Source organism: Tamandua tetradactyla, chromosome 4 (genome assembly GCF_023851605.1).
Source record: "Tamandua tetradactyla isolate mTamTet1 chromosome 4, mTamTet1.pri, whole genome shotgun sequence".
In the NCBI taxonomy this organism is placed as follows: Eukaryota; Metazoa; Chordata; class Mammalia; order Pilosa; family Myrmecophagidae; genus Tamandua; species Tamandua tetradactyla.
The window spans coordinates 136617100-136634982 of NC_135330.1; the positions used below are offsets into that span (position 1 = coordinate 136617100).

Here is a 17883-nt window from a genome sequence, read left to right on the forward strand (position 1 = left end):
GGTCTCGGGAAGATTTCTTCCACTTCCTTGCAAGTACACTTGCAATAAATCACATTCACACTGAGAGACATGTGTCTACTTGGTAGCACTGGGTCAGAGGGTGTCCTTTTGGAAAGAACCATACTTGCAGTATCATTGGACCCCAGAAATCATATTCTTAAACCTAACATTCCAGAGGGTGTAAACCTATTGTAGGTGGGACCTCCTGATTAGGTTATGTCAGTTGAGTCTTATTCTTCTTACTGGAGTCCTTTATAAATGGGATAAATATGGACAGAGAGACAGAGAGAAAGACATAGAATCTGAGTGAGAAAGCCAAAGAAACAGAGAGGAAGCCCCTGAAGCCAGAAGATGGAAGAAATAAAACCCACAAATGAAGCAAGAGACCAGCATATGCTGCCCTGTGCTTTGCCATGTGACGTTGGAGCACAGGATCACTGACAGCCTGTCTTCAGAGAGAAGACATTGTCTTGATAATGCCTTGACTTGGACATTTTCTCAGCCTCAGAACTGTAAACTTGTAAACTAATAAATCTCATTGTTAAAAGTTAACCCATTTCTGGTATATTGCATTTCGATAGCCTAACAGTCTAAAACACTCAGATTTAAAATCCGACCCATAATTTAGAACAGTGACCCTCATGGATGGCTTCCTTTTCAATAAAATGGCATAATGGGATCCATTCTTCCTAGCTCATGGCACAGCCACTGGTATCATCACAAGTGCAAAAGCACCTGCTCAGACAAAATTGAATTCGTTCACGGAAGAATGTACATGTTTATTTAAGTCCTTATTGCCGCAAACAGATTTACACGAATACAATTTCATTTCATTTCATCTTAAACTATTTTATTTCTCCTTCCCTAATAGTCATGGTAATACTTTTAGCAGTAAGGACAATTTCAGGCAATTTAAGCATAAGGGAAATCTTCCCTTGGCAAAAGGGTTCACTGAAGCTGTCTCTAAGAAAAAGAATCAAGAACTGAAGTGATTTTGAACTTTGTAGCTTCCAAATTTCATGGCATAAAAGCAAAAGCAAATGTTGGCCAAAATGCATTGTAATATGCAGAGTACTATTGGTCCAGTGTCAAGAAAATTAATAAAATAGGAGATCTCTGTCTCTCTTTCTCTCATTCTCTATTACATCTGCTCCAACCTCTCCCCCAACGTCTTTTTCAGAAGATTATAGTTCTGAAAGTAATTAGATATCCAAGGCTAGATAATTTAGCTTGCAAAGTTATTGTGAGGACTAAATTAAATCACAAAGGCATATAATTTAAAGTATATAAATAGATTATATGTATCTTTGTCTATCACTCTCTCAACTTCTTTCTATGTATACATAATAAACTGCATTTTTGTCTATTAGCATGATGTTAATCATACCATTTTACTCCTGAAATAATAAAATGATTTTACATTTTAAGTAATAATCACCATATTAAATTTCTACCTAATATTTAATTATAGAGAAAATTTGTTTGATTGTAAAATAAAATGCTCATCATGAAGAATGCAAAAGTATATTTTTCTTTCATTTTCTTTATGAATATCCCTTTAATTATGCTCAGATATATTTTTAATGCTTATATATGAGTCATTTTGTAAATAAAATTTGCATAAACCACGTATGTGCATGCATGCATATAAGTGGAGAGGGTGGAGATGAGAGAAACATTGGGTGTGCCCCAATGTTGCAAACCTCACCCCAGCATTTGGAGAGAAGAAGGCTGCTGGGTAGTCTCTTAGAGAGGATGGGTCACTGCTCTCTGAAACTCAGAGGATAAAATGCTATTTTATCAATGACTATCAGACTTTGAAATCCAATAAAGTTTGCCCTACAAGTTTTCAGAATTATTTGGGTCTGTAACCTGTTTTCCTTTCTATTTCTCCCCATAGCAATGGGGACATACATCCTATGGCTGCTCTTCCTTTGTGTATTAGCAACAGATAACTTGTTCTGAGCTTTACGGGTCTACAGCCAGTAGAGAATGCTTTGCCTTAGAACAGACCATGCCTATAATTGACTTTGATGAGATTTTACACTGATTTTGGCTTGATTTGGTATTTGAGTTTTTACAGAAGGGACTTAAGGCTTTTGTGACATTGTGATGGAATGAATGTATTTTGTATATGGAAAGAACCTGTCTTTTGGGGGTCCGGTGGTGGAATGCGCTGGTTTGAAATTGTTACATACTCCAGAAAAGCCTTGTTCTTCTAATCTTGATTAAATATTGTAGGGTGGGACCTTTTGATTAGATTGCTTCCATGGAGATAAAATCCACTCAGTTTTGTATATGACCTTTTAATTAGATGGAGATATGACTCTGCCCATTCAAGGTGGGTCTTAATTAATTTATTGGAGTTCTCCTTTAAATGAGGAAACCTTTTGGGAGGAATTCAGATGCTTGAGGAACAGTTTTCAGAGCTGACAGGGACACAGACATTTGGAAAAGCTTGGAGGGCCAACAAGAGGGCAGACCCCTAGACATGGATATTGGGAGATGCATAGCCCAGCAGAGGCTAGGCATGTGCCTTCCTATGTGACAGACATTGGCCTTTCCTGAGTCAAGATATTACCTCTGTGGATGCCTTACATTGGCCTTTCTTTTTTTTTTTTTTTTTTTTTTTAAAGGAAAGACAGAGAGAAGGAAGGAAGGATAGAAGGAAGGAAGGAAGGAAGAAAGGGAAACATCTTTAAACATTTTCTTGTTTTATTGTATTTTGTTTTTCCGTTTTTTGTTACATGGGCTGGGGCCGGGAATCGAACCGAGGTCCTCCGGCATAGCAGGCAAGCACTTTGCCCGCTGAGCCACCGCGGCCCGCCCACATTGGCCTTTCTTGAGTCAAGGTATCCCTCTATGGATGCCTTAGTTTGGACATTTTTAAGGCCTTAGAACTGCAAACTCATAACTTAATAAATTCCTTTTTTAGAAGCCATTCCATTTCTGATACATTGTATTAAGAAACCAAAACACAATTTATAAACAGTAATAAGTGTACTTTTCTCATTTCATATTTGCCATCACAAATTATCTCCTTTCTATTTGAATAAAAATAATGCCGCTATCTTTACAATGCTTTTTTTTTTTTACTTGGTATTTTTCTTAGAGGGGTTAAAATGATATCTTTGAGAGTATTACTGCAAGCATAGTCTATTTAATCACTTACCTATTTATTGATACGTTTAGTTGTGCTGCCTTTTCAAATTTTAGCACAAGAGTTACTCATAACTGAATGAAGTTTCAAGAGGCGTTATAGTTCTTAAGCAAAACCTCCCAATCTAGCCTTGAGGAAATCAAAGGTCATCAGGTTTAAATAAATTTTCCAAGCAAGGCACTGAATTTGAGCCAAGATAAATCTAAATAAGTAGAGTCACATGTTAATCGAAACAAAATAACATGGCCTATAGTCATTTAGAGCTATTATATATGTCAAGTGTTGTCACAGTCTTTCGCTATTTCCAGAAATCTTTTCCTTAGTTGTTTTTCTTTTATCTCTACACTTTTAACAAATAGGTGTTCTAACTTTTACATACACCAATTTAGTGATTTTTTAAATATATATTTTTAATTATTATGATGCTTATTTTGGTGCACATCATGGTTAAATTCACATTTAGTTCTTTTGAATATTTAAAAGTTTGTCCAACCATGTCTTACTTTTATCCTCTTATTTGCAATACTATGTTGACCATATACTAAATATATGTATTCTTTTTTCATTAATGCTTCCTATACAACTGCTATAGATTAACTGCTCATGAATTTGCATGTATCATTCATGTTTTTTAACGTGCTTTAAGAAAAGTCTACTTTTGTCATAATTCTGCAAATGTACTATAAGAGATCAGAATAAATAAATGTTTTCTATATTTGTAAACTAAAAGGTCCATATACTCTTTATATCACTGCTATTTATTTTCTGAGATCCTCATCATTTTTTAATTCATTTATTTTTCAAGACGCATCCACTCAACCATTTAGTAAGTACAATTTTCTCAGATCTAATCTGTGTAATGGAGATATACCTGAAAAGAAGGCAGTTGGGATTCTTGTCAAGAGTCTTACATTGTCTTGGGCACAGTGAGCTAATGAATTTATATATAAACAAACAACTGTAATATTCCTTACATAGTAATTGGCTTTTTAAATTCTGTTCTGTGGTGTTCTGCTTTATCTGATGTGAATATTATGACTGCATTTTCTTTGCATATGATTTGGCTTGCTAGCCCAGTCTTTATTTACCTGTATTTTTACTTTTTGATTTGTTCTTGCAAAATATATATATACTTATTCATGCCGTCGTATACAATTTAAATGCCTTTTTCTTAAGAATAAAATCAACTGATTATACATTGTAATTATGTTTTATTTGCTTTGGACTTTAAAAAATTAATTCAAGAAGGAAAATCAGGGCAGTTAAATATAAAATGAAATTGTAATTAGTATATACAATGACACTACGAAGTTCTGAACATTTAGGGAAAATAAGATATGACTTTGGGCAGAATTTTTCCAATGGCCAAGGAAAAAATCAAACATGATAATTACAAAATTCATAATACTCCTAAAATATAACAATGTTTCAGTAAAACTAAAACTATCTCTTATAGCATGATCAATGAACTGTTACTTAAGACTACATGTTTGGTGTTACTAAACAATGTTGAAGTCATATTGGCCTGGAATGTTTTAAAATACCTATACAAAACTCCTATTCTGGTCTACAAAGTAATCTCATTGAAAGTATGTAAATACTTCCTGAAATAACTAAATTTGCGTGTAGACATAATCTTTGGACAGTTTAAATAATACGGAGAGTCTACCATGATTTTTCTTTGAAAAAAAATGGTCAATTGTCTTTTTAAGTGCTAATGCCTATTATCTATTGTTACCTGCTTCATGATAATGAAACTATATCTTCTGCATCGACTCTATGGGTGAGTGGAAAGAAAAAGAACTGTGACTTCTAAGTAGTTGAATAAATAGTTGCTGTTCAATTGAAAATAATTTTTTTCATGTTTAGTAAATAAATAGTTTTTATCTAGAATACTATCACTTAGAATAGTTAAGGGCCTAGATTTTTTCCTTCATTGACTCTACGTAAAAATGGACATACATACTGTGATCAGAGATTTATTACTGGGGGTGGGGAAGAATGGGGAGCAAAATGACATTTGCACATATACCTTTTACTCTATGTTCTAGAGTTAATAGAGAATATCCAAATAGCTTTCACATTGTATTTCCATAGTGTTGTGAAATAGAAATTGGTGTTCTCAGTGGTCATGAGCCACTGGAAAACATATTTGAACTGTTTACCAAGAAATATAGGTATTAGGGAGCATTTTGAAAAATCAAAAATAGCAAAACTATTCTAAATATAATATTGATGTTAAGAATGCTGTGTATAATAAAGAATTTGGCTGACCTTCTTCCCACATTCCTGGGAGATACTCTCTAAATACTTGGAATTTCCTGAGTGATAGAATTATCTTTGCTATTGATTGTGAATTACATCTGCTAGCTTACGTTAATGAATGACTCAGACGGAATGGTCACACTGGAAAGAGTAGTGGGGCTGCCCTTGTTAGAAAGATCAACCGCTTTATTAGAGGGTGTCAAGTTCTAGCTTAAGGTTCGTTGCTCTGTCTGATAGCAAATTGAAGGAAATCACGAGGAGCTCTGGTAGAGTAGTCATTTTTAATCATTCTCTCTTCTCTGCTCTGCTCTCTCTCTCCCTCTGCTCTCTGAGGCTTACAGAACAATAGTCCCTTATATGCTAAATTACACAAAAGTGGCACTTTACCAACAGGTGACATCATTCATGGAATATCTGATTGGATACATATTACATCATTGATTACATAACATGTGCCGTATAATGTCTATACAAGCGATGCTGTATTATGCTACCGTGGAACTTCAGTCCTAAGTAGCACTTGTGGTGGTCATCTTAGCAGGCTGCTTATAGTGAGCAATATCTCAGGCCCCACCGAGGGTTGGGGCTTTGAGCCACATGATATTGGTCATTCTCAGAGGTTAAATCTGGAGATTAAATGCAACCACATGGGCATCAACGTAATCAACCATAACAATGTAATGAAAGCCCCATAAAGACTGGACAGCTAAGCTTAGGGGATTTCCCCTGTTTGGTATTGCACATAGAACCGCCAGGACGATGAAGCACCCTGACTCCAAGAGGGGATGACAAGGAAGGTCATGTAAGCGGCCCTTGCAGAACTCACCTTATGCCTCTCATTTTGGCTGAACCTGAATTTTAGCTTTTTTGTTATACTAAAATTAGGCATAAGTATAGTGTTTTTCTGAATTCCATGAGTCATGCTAGCAAATTATTGAGCCTCCAATATTGTGGCCAGCTGGTAAGGAGTGAGGATGGCATGGCAACCCTCAAACATTCACTGTTATCTGAAGTGAGGACAATTTCATGGAGGATTGTGCTTTTAACCTGCTGAGTCAGACCTAACTCTGGATAGTTAGGTTTGGAATTGCATTGCAGCTGGTGTCAGAAGTTATTGCAAATGCATTTTATTGTGCTTTAGGTGCTTTTTCCAAAATGTTTATGTAATTTGGCACATGTAGCAATTCTCAGTTATCAAGTTCAATTACACGGAATGCACAGTATTCAACCTGCACGTGCAATAAAGAATGCAAGACAGACCCAGAGGAAACAAGAAAGTTGTCATTGCTGATTATACCACTACCTAGATTTTGTTAAAATTCATCCAAATATACCTGAAAAAATAATAATAAACCCCAAAAGTGGTATATCACATGAATTTAAAAACAAATTTAACAATTTATTGAGAATATTAATAGTTATAAATAATGTTTAATTTAGTTTATTTTATCCCAGCAAAACCTCATACAGTCTCAAAATTTATGGTCCTTACCATTGTTCAATGTCCCCACATAGTAAGTTGGGTCCACACATTTATTATAGTCAATACAAGCAGTAGTAGACTAATTTGAGGTATATGTAGGAAAAAATTGCTTTAATGCAGCAAATTTGTTTGGGGAAAATTTCCTCTCAGGAAAAAAAACCTTACTTATAAATTGTTAATATTTTCTTAATCAAGTTTTCAATATGAATACTGCAAAAAATATGAATACTACAAAAATCATACTGGCTAAAAAGTAGTGTAGGACACTATTTCCTCTATTTTCTGAAAATTTCAAAATTAAGGTGTTCACTCTAGGTAGCTAATACAATCTATGCAGAATATACAGGTAAAAGAAGATATGTCAAGGATGTAAACAGGACTTGGGAAGTAACTGAAGATACCAGAATTCACTACAATGTAAACGAATGGATTTAAAACTAAAAGTGAGTTTATCATGGCTATTTGATATCAATTGGGGTATTGTGAATCTATAATTGAGAATATAATATAAACAATTACACCGGCTATTATATCACTCTTTATTGCTCTTAATTATTGTCAACTAGAAATTTTAATTACAAATTGAATAGATGAGAGAAATCTCTTAATATAAAATAAGATGACAGAGGTAAACCCTATGGAAATTTTAATACAATAAATTTTAATGTATGTAATAATTAAAATGCATCAGTATCATTGTCAACATACAATAGTTACAGGATGTAAATGAAGTGAATGAATTTATTCAGTTGTTTTGCCTCTTTTTATACAATTTTATATATTTTTCTCTTCATTCTTTAATTAATTTTACATCTAACAGCTAAATAACCATTCTTTTGTTTGCAGTTTTAAATAAGAAAGAATGTTTTAACTTCATTTAGGAAATTCTTTAGTTTCGTTTTTAATGAATTGTATTTTTGTACTATATCAGTGCACTAAGTTACACTGGCTAGATGTGTGTTCACTGTAATTTAGAGCACTAAATTTATAGCACTAAGTTTGCACTATTGGCCAGGTCTAAAATTATATTTGAGAACAGGCAACAGATATTTTGCAAAGGAAAAGTTGAAAAAGAAACAGTTAAAAATCAGTTTTTCCACAATGACAGTGAGTTTATAAAATCTTCTTCTGATAAAAAATTCTTAAAAATACACATATCTATCCATGAGATGCTCAGACCACTTGGGAATTGCCTCCGTTTTTAGTCCCATCAAATGTGGCTTGGTCTTCTGGTGAAGACAAGAGTTTCCTCTGGCAAGACCAACAAAGAATATACCCATGGCTTTGGGACAACTCAGGATCACATGCAGAGTTTTAGTCTGGAAGATTTCTTAGGAAAGAGATTCTCAATCTAGGGAACAAGGAGAACATAAGAAACTTGAAATCTTCTATCTCCCTTCTCTTGGAACACTCTTTTGGGACTCTTGAGCCACCATGTAAAAAATTTACCACCCTGGGCCCATTATGCTGGAGGGCCTTGTGTAGGTTTCTGACTGACAATCTTAGCACAACCCAGCTTCCTGCTCATCTCTTCCAAGGCACCAAACACTCAGTGAAATGTAGAGTGAAACCATCCAGGACTTGTGAAATCTGAATAGAACCCACCTGAATTCCATCTGTGGAGACCATTTGGAGTAGAGGAATCATCTAGGTTCTCAGGAATTTGAGGAGAAAGGAAGAATTGAGCCAAAAAGGGTGGAAGTTTGTTCAATAAGAGAACCTACTACCCCCAAGTGGAAAACGAGGCAGCTAGAAAAGTCCTTGGCATACCTTTGTAGGCTGATGTAGGCTGAATAATCATGAGGTATATGAAGATACACCAGAGTATCTCTCAGAAATGGATGATGATGTCTGTGCTATGATGGACAGACATCATGCGTTCTGCCAGAGAACACAGCCAGCAATGGCTCTTGGGCTTTAGAACAACTGGGTACTATGACAGGTCAATTTTGATCCTATCTGGATTCAGAAGAAAAACCAGTGAGAACACCCTGAAAGAAGTGAACAATGCTAAAGCATCTAATATTAAAATAGAATATCAAATTAAAGACCTAACGAAGAAAATCTGGGAAACAGATCAAAGAGATGGCCTCCTGGAGGAGAAAAATGGCCTCAAATCCCAGAAAAGTATTAGCAAAAACTGTTTCAGTGGGCAGGCAATGGTGGCTCTGTGGCAGAGTTCTTGTATGCTATGCCAGAGACCTGGGTTTGATTCCCAGTGTATACCCATGAAAAAAAAAGAAAGAAAGAAACTGTTTCATGAAGATTAACTGTAAACTTTTGAGGCAATGGTTCTCTAGGAGAGTCAGCTCAACTGTAAACTTTTGAGGCAATGGTTCTCTAGGAGAGTCAGCCCACTGCATTCAGATGCAGATTCCACAGCAGACAACATTGTGTCTCCAGAAGACAGGCATCTTTAATTCTTATGTTCTTCTCTTGTACTCATTTCTCACTGAAATGTAAGAGAAGGATAAAAGCAGCCCTTGATGTTTAGGAGCTGGCCTAGTCATGGTGTTCTCCTGGTAAAAGTAAACAATTTCACAGCATCAACACCAGATTAGCTCATTAAACGACCACTTGGGTCAAGATGCAAGCAAGTTACTCTGTTATGCCTGAGCACAGACATGAACACTGTCCGATCCATGAATGCCTACCCTTCCCTTCTCCCAGCCTTCATAAGTGACGGTTACTTCTTTACCAATTGCAGCTGTAGTCTTGGACTGGTCTGACCTCCCTAGAGAAAACTTTTATTAATGTATCCATCATAGAATTATTCCTGTTTTCTGAAGTATACGTCCTGTGCAAACCCACATATTTTAAATCCATTCTCGAATTAACTAATCAAGTGCAAATCATATAAGGCCTTACTAAAACCCTCTTAAAAACACCCCAGGGGTACATGGTGAACTTTCTCTTTTACTGAAAAGAATAATAAAACCCATTTATGTTAAAAAACATGCATATCATAAACCATATTTAGATTAGAATACATGATGATAGTACAGTGTTCACTTAGAAACATTTCTAGTAATTCCCATACTCGTAAGAAGAAAGTATTTTTTTAGTGTGATATCATGGATTCAAGCAATAGAACATAATAATTTCTGTGTTTAGTGCTGAAAACATTTTCACCATTAATTTAAGATTTTAATACAATTTAGCAAACTAGTTCTGAGAACTCATTTTTCTCCTGAGAATTTCAAATACAAAATAATCAGGTCAACTGGTTGTTTGTCAGCATTTCAATAAACATTTCAAAGCAAAAGTGTTTCTTGATACCTATAGTAAAATACCTTTCTTACTTCGTAGCAAGGTATTCATTGCTTCTTCTTTTAAACTTTGCAATATTTCCCACAATAGTGATGAGAGAAAAGAAATAGAAAATGCATCAATGATACCGAATGTGAAAAGGAGTGAGACATCCTGTTACGGATGGAATTGCGAACCCCAGAGAAAGACATGTTCAAGCCATAACACCTGGGCCTATGAATGTGGGTAAGATCTTTGAAGATGTTATTAGTTAAGATGAGGCCACATTGGGTTGAACTGAGCCTTAATCAATATAACTAGAGTACTTCTAAGGAGAAGAAATTCAGAGAGGGAAAAACAGCCACGTCATGAGCACAGAGACTGAATTATGGATTTCTAGCCAGCCACTGCCAGAACCCTGCAGACTTCAAAGGATGTATGATCCTGAAAAACACCTTGCTTTTGCACTCCTAGCCTCCAGACCATGAGACAATACATTTCTGTTGTTTATACCAACCGGTCTGTGGTACTTTGTAAGATCAGTCCTGCCAAATTAATACTTACTCTGCATTTTATAGTTATAATGATATCATTTGTTCCTGAAATAAAATGTGAATAGTAAATTGTATCTCATGATCATCTTGAGAAACCTCAGATTTGCTGGCATTCTCTTGAGAAACTGACTGTCAATATTTTCCTCGGTTATTAGAAATGTTCAATACATATGAAATCAATTTAGCATGTATTTAAATTGTATTTACACACCCAAAAATTTCAAAAGTGAAATTCAATTTTATGGTTTACATTGATTTGAAAGGAAGAATTTTCTTGTCTTCTCTAGCTGCTGCACAATTCTCAGCACTGTTATTATGTGATGTGTGTTTCTAGATACCAATGCTAACTGTCTCAAATGAGCGACTACAGAAAAAAAAAACAGTAATTAAAGTTGCATTTTGTGTCAGCATGTTATTACATTTAGGAGGAAATTAACTTATATTTGCTGAAGGTATATTTCTTAAATTTTGAAATATGAGGCAACGTATTTGTTTCTGCAGTGTACCCTGACAATTTTTAACTTAGATGTGAATTAAAATGTATTGAAGAAAGATACACTGATAAAAGCAAATTTTCTAATGTTTATTAGTTGTAAAATTGTACACGGATCTATTAAAGACATTTTGTAATGTGTCCACTTTCAGCTTTAAACAATTACAAACATTTGGCTTAAAATGATGTAACAACTTCAAGAAGCAGGGAATAAAAATCTGAAACTGTCTTCCTTTTAATGACAATCATAAACACTCCAACTTAATGGCTCATAAATTTCTCTCAAAATTCTAGTGTTTTTTAAAGAACAAAATTCTAAAAGACTTCAACATGCAATGGATATATATATATATATATATACACACATACATATTGTACATATATGTGCATATATATTTATATATAAAACATTCAGAATGACTAGCTCTCATGCTTACACTGAACTCAACATAAGGCAAAAGCCCATTATATTCTGATTCTTTCACTCAGTGTGTTCACAAAGCAAAGCAATGTGGCAAGCCTAACTAAAACAATCCTTTGTATTTGCCAGCTTCAGATAGCTTACATGGTTGCAATAAATCCAACCATATCTCTGATGAGATATGAAACTTTGATTAGCAGGACAGTACTTTTTTTTCTGAACACAAGAGACAGACATGAATCTATTTTTCTAGTTGTTGTTGTAGCTTAGGAAAATGAAGAAGCAGCATCTTTGTTTTAATTGAACATCATTCTGCATTCTTGTGTGATCACATCTGATTAGGAAAACAGTAACAGATGTCTTGGATTTTGCTACAGATTATAAAATAATTGAGTGACTTTTGGTCATGAAATCAGCCATATCACAAATATTGGCTTCTCCTTTCAATTGCTCAAGAAAAACAAGCCTTTGGTAAGTAGTTATCGTATGCTACAAATTAAAAAAAAAAACAGATTACCAATAACCATTCCTGAACTAACTACCATTTGGCCAGATGTTCCTGCAACAGTTTGCTGTTTTCTTGTTTCCTACAATTCTCTTTAATGTTCTACCTCCTATGACGTCAGTAAGTGAATCTACAGAAATCCTTGATCTTGAAGAATTTTCATCTTGCGAAGCTCTCATTCTTGCCCTCTGATAGAAAAATAACCACTCCAGCAAATAAGATCCTATCAAATAAGAATTAGTCAAGGTTGCTTTATGACCACCACGCAGGCACCGGCTCGACCAATGTTCAAGGAAGCCATCTGTTGAAAAAGGTGAAGCAGAGTTTAAAACAAATGTTACTGTCATAGAAAAAAATATATAAATCATAATTAAAAGGCTCATCTACATGAAAATAAGGAAGTGCCTATGCATTCCCATTTTAGCCATGAGTAACTCAATAAAAATGGAAATACTGAAAATGGCATTTATAAACAAGCAATAGTTTGTAGATGGAAATTTTTAAAACCAGCAATCACTTATGTGATTTGTAATAAATGTATTATCAGTTGATGATTTTTAGTGAAATGAGGCTGCTATAGAATAATTGCCATCAAGTTTCATTCTGGAGCTTGAATGGACAGATTTGTTATGAAATTTCATAGTGATAGTTGAAATATACTTGAGATGAAAGAGCTATTACACTTAACAAAAGAGCAATCGTTTTGAAGTTATTTCCCCAGATATTATACTGAATTAGATGTGTTATTAATTCATTCCACACAGAAACATACAATGAAGTAACTTCAATATTTTTTCATAAATAGGCCATAATTGCAATTGCTGCAGGGCTTATTAAAAAATATCCACCTTATGACAGTGATGAATTGAGAACCAATTTTTTCAAATAATACTGAATATGAAATTGGCTAGAAAAATATTTGAAACAATAACATTATTTCAGTTTGTAATGAAAATTTATTCCTTGGAGGTAAAAAGCCAGCATAGAACAATTTGAGCTTTATATATCAATGATTTATATTATAGTTTTTAAAGAATAATTTATGCACATAAAATAGAGAAGACTAGAAATTGCAGGATATTATTTCAAGCTAAAAAGAAAATGAATAAAATGCAGGAAATAAAATGGCTAAAAGTAAATTGTTTCATTCATATACATTGTTTTATTGAGAAAGGACATGTTCTCACTCTCTAAATATAAAAAGTATCTCTATTATCGGCCGGTTCTTTCAAATGAACTTGTCACCCTTTATTACTCTTTGTACATTAAAAACAAACCTACCCTTATAGTATTTCTTTATTCCTTTCATTTAATACATTAAATGCATTATTAGTAAAAAATTATTTAATGTAGCATCCCTTGTATTTCTCAAGAATTATTGCTTAAAATTAGGGGAGGAAAGAAGATAGCTTATTGTGCTTTAAGAATCATTTTATAGCTCATGGCAGTCCTCTTCATATATGTCAGCTATTGTTTTCTCTATTTGACAGGAGAGAGCATGGAGTGCAAGAGATAATAAGTAAATCGCACAACCCCAGTGCACGCAAATAGAATTGTAGATAACTCCAAAACACACTCACTTTCAACTACCTTCCTTTTATTACCCAACAATTTAAATATGTTGTTTAACATCAGAGCTCTCTAATTAGTTTTTATAAAGTATATGTGCTCAGGCCTCATCACTCAATATGAATGAATAAGGATTGGTGGTTGTGTTTCTGCAAAACATTTTATATGCTTTCTGATGTTCACCCAATATTGAGGAATACTATGTGTGGTTTCTAAAAAAAAAAACCCAGAGTGAATAGTTTTGCCTTATATCTACATTTATATCTATATATATCTCTCTATATATGTATGGGCATACATGTGTGCCAAAATGAATCCCTTCTCTTTTTTTCCTAGAAATAGTTTGCTATTTCTTCAGTGCATCCCATATCAGTGAATGACATCACTCTATCCCAGAGACCTAGAGAATATTTATAACTCTACTATTTATCTCATTCAACCTTATATCTAAATAATCATCAAGTCATCCAAATATCTCTTCAATCAGTTTAATTCTGTTCATCCCTATTGTCTTTAAATTAGCTTGGGCTACTGTTTAAACGTCACTGGATCATTAAAATATCCTCCTAACAGATTTCTCTGATTCTAGTCTTGCTTTCTCTTAATCATTTTCTACATCCCAACAAATGTAATTTTTTAAAAACACAATTCTGATGTCTCACTTTTCCTGCTTAAAGTTCTTCATTAACTCCTCCTACTCCTATAATCAATTTAAGACTGCTAACATGGTTTCTGGCTCTACATAATATGCAACCTATTTATTTCTCTACCTCACTGCTCATCATTTCATTTCTTGCCCAATGAAACATGCCATGTTCTCTCTTTCTTCCAGCTCTTTACATATGCTAGTCCTCAAGTCACAGCACTCCCCATATGTTCATCTGGTTAAATTTTACTCATCTCTCAGGCTAACTTTTACACATATCCTGGAAGATTTCTCTAATCAACACATTTAGGATCTATCACAGTACCAAATATTTTCCTTACCAAAAAATGTATCATGCTACTGTAAGTATTTTGAATATTCTACATAGATACAGTTTAAATATTTGAAATATTCCCCCTCACTAGTCTTTGTCCAATTTTAGTTTATTTTTTTCTCAAATCTGCCCTCGTTCTCCTTCCATGATATTATGTCTTTCAGCTGGAGTGGCGTGGTAATCTAGAAAGAATAGCCACAGAACCAACTGGATAATAACAACCGAGGTTATAGATTTCTTACCAGGCTTCCCGGAGCTCACTTTCAACTTCATATATATCTTTTGGTGCAGAGATAAATTAAACCCATACACAACCAGTACAATTAGTGCAATGGTAATGCTCAGTTAATTTATTTGAGGGACATTCATGAATGCACTATTTCACACAACTGAATGCATTAGTCTTTGGAGCAATGACAGGAAATGATACATAGGTGTTTGTTTCCTAAGATTATGCAGGTGTATTAACTTGTAACAGCATACCATAAGAACACATAAAAGGGTCATTATACACAGGTTCCATAAAGTTATTCCTGTACCTTAAAAATGCACATAAATATGTATGCAGAACATAAATCCAATGTTAAATGACAAAATGAAACATTTTGAAAAGCATGCATGTGTCCTTTTTAAAACAAACTATTTATGGCATGAGTCTACTAATTGTTCCTTAGTCTATTTCTTCTATGTCCAATGCTAGCTAACCATCAGAATAACCTGTAAAGTATTCCAAATACACATATTCTTGGGTATTTTAACTGATTTAGCTTATTTATCTTAACATTCAATGCAGATGCCAATGGCAAATGGAAAACCCCCTTGTGGGTTTTGTAGAGGGAAAGTGAGAGGAATGCTCCAGCAAACATGGAAATTCTTTCTAGTGGGCTGTATCCTGAGAGTTTTCAAAGGGATTCTGTGTGAGTCTGTTGTTCTCTCAAAAGCCTTAAAAATAAAAGCAATGGAAAGATAAAGGAGCAGAACCTTAAATTAAGAGTTTTAAAAATAATGTTATAATGATAAAATAAAGTTCTTGTGGAATATTTTAAAAACCAAACTTATATTTGTAAGGTACTATATGATCCAAAATAGCATAACAAAATACAGACGAGGAAAAATGGTTTTTAGAAGGTTTCTAGCTGTTATTACTGCATACGTTATTTTGACTTCAGTTTTAGAGGAATGATAAACACAATGGCTAGTTATTATAAATATGTAATGCAGATATTATGTTACATCATTTATATGCTCATTAACTTCCTATACTTAATGTTCATTTTTATAAGTGGCACATTTAAAATACATACCATTGGGCTGGTACTTATCTAAGTGAATAACCACTAATCAATGCATTACATACTGTGGAAGCATAAGGGCCTTACAAAGGTAAGGTAAAAATTTTTATAATCTTTAAAATTGTAGTGCACCAGGGCAGGCCACGGTGGCTCAGCAGGCAGAGTTCTCACCTGTCATGCCAGAGACCTGGGTTCAGTTGCAGGTATCTGCCCATGCCAAAAAAAAAAAAAAAGAAAAAAAATTGTCGTGCACTAATAATATGAAGAGCAATCATTACAAGTTTCTTCTCTATGTGCCGCCTTTTCGATAAGAAATGTTTCTTCTTTCACAAAAAGTAAAATAGTAAAACAGGAATTTACAGGACTTAATTCTCTAAATACTCCTTCTTCTTCCCTCTTATTCCTCCCTCTTTTCCCTCCTTAGCCAAATTCATTTCATGGAATTCAAAGAATATTCCTTTAGACATGAAAAAGATGCATAATCTAGCTTTTTTAGAGGGTATACATTTTTAGGTTTCTGATGAAGGAAAGAAAGAAAAGAAATACTTAGAAAAAAAAAGAAACGGAGGTAAAATGGAACATAAGGATTCAGTTATGAGAATATATCCATTTTTTCCATCACAAGCAAAGCCATAATAATTGCACAGTAAAAAAATATTTTCCACTACAATTAGTTTGTTCTGCCCTCCCCACCCTATACAAATTCACACACTCACCATACATCTTCTAGCTACCTGATGGAAATGGGAGCTGTTTTATTCTAATAATATCTTGAGACCCTAATTACATACATTGTCTGTTCAAGATACTAATGCCTCACTCAAGCCCAGCCACTCTTTCCACTCAATCGTCCTGGCCACAGCAATTGTCTAGGAATGAGCACTTGATACAAAACAGCCCATTCAGAGCATTTTGCTCTTTGTTTTCTAATTGAACAAGGATAAAGTATGATTTTACTTGATGTTTTATTGCTGTGAGGATTTCTGCTTGGAGCTTATTGCCAACTCACTAGACAGAAAAGCCTCTCTGCAGTAGGTAAAATGGACCTAAGAAACGTAGTCAAGCAAAAATAGGAGGCGGGAAGGTTGATTTTTGCAGTCTAAAATTCCCTTATTCCAGTTATCTCTAAAACCAAATTTCCAAAAGTTAAGGTTTCTCTTTCTCTATTTTTTTCTTCAGCTAACTCAAATTCAGTTCCTGTTCCTTCTTACCATTTATAATAAAGTAGAAATCCCATTGAACTAGTATTGCCACTTTTTATTATAAGTTCTTTGAAAGTATAACATACATAAAAGTAAACAAATTCAAAACATACAAGTAAATGATTTTTAAGTTTTACAAAATGAACACAGCACTGGACTAAATCAATCACCTTTGGTTCAGGGTGATTTGATTAGATTATTTGTAGCCCCTTCCCTCAAAGAAAGTAAATTTTATATATATTTAATAATTGAAGTAAATTATGCTGAAGGCAGTCTTACCTGTGTCCACTCATTAGTCTGTGGATCATAGGACTCCATGGTGTTGAGATATGTCTGCCCATCATAGCCACCAACAGCATACAATCTGTCACCAAGGAGACAGACCCCGACAGCATCTCTGGGCATACTCAGAGGAGCCACCATGGTCCATGTGTCTGTTTTGGGATCATATCTAAAATGTCAGGACAACAAAACACAGAACACACTAATCACGTTGAACTTTTACTATATGAATGATACATTTTTCCAAAACATTTGATTAAAAAAAAACAATGTTTTTTTATAAAAAAAAGCTTCTTTTTAAAAGCTCAGTCATTTGATCAGGTATTCTAGAACTAACATCCTTGATGTCTGGCTTTCTAAATTTTTGTTATTTAAAAAATATACCCAGACTCTTACTTAGATGGAAGCAGAATCATTTAGCAAACATG

The 17883-nt window shown here is 34.1% G+C and overlaps 1 protein-coding gene across 1 annotated transcript in view; it reads right to left on the reverse strand.

Annotated features, from left to right (window-relative positions):
* Nucleotides 1–11571: 11571 nt before the first annotated feature.
* Nucleotides 11572–17883, reverse strand: part of KLHL1 (kelch like family member 1) — a 462919-nt gene continuing 456607 nt past the window's right edge. The window contains exons 10-11 of the mRNA XM_077155842.1: nucleotides 17453–17624; nucleotides 11572–12431 (exon numbers count right to left, since the gene is read on the reverse strand). Coding sequence (XP_077011957.1) covers nucleotides 12372–12431; nucleotides 17453–17624 — 232 coding nt within the window. The 3' untranslated portion in view covers nucleotides 11572–12371. The remainder of the gene's footprint in view (nucleotides 12432–17452; nucleotides 17625–17883) is intronic.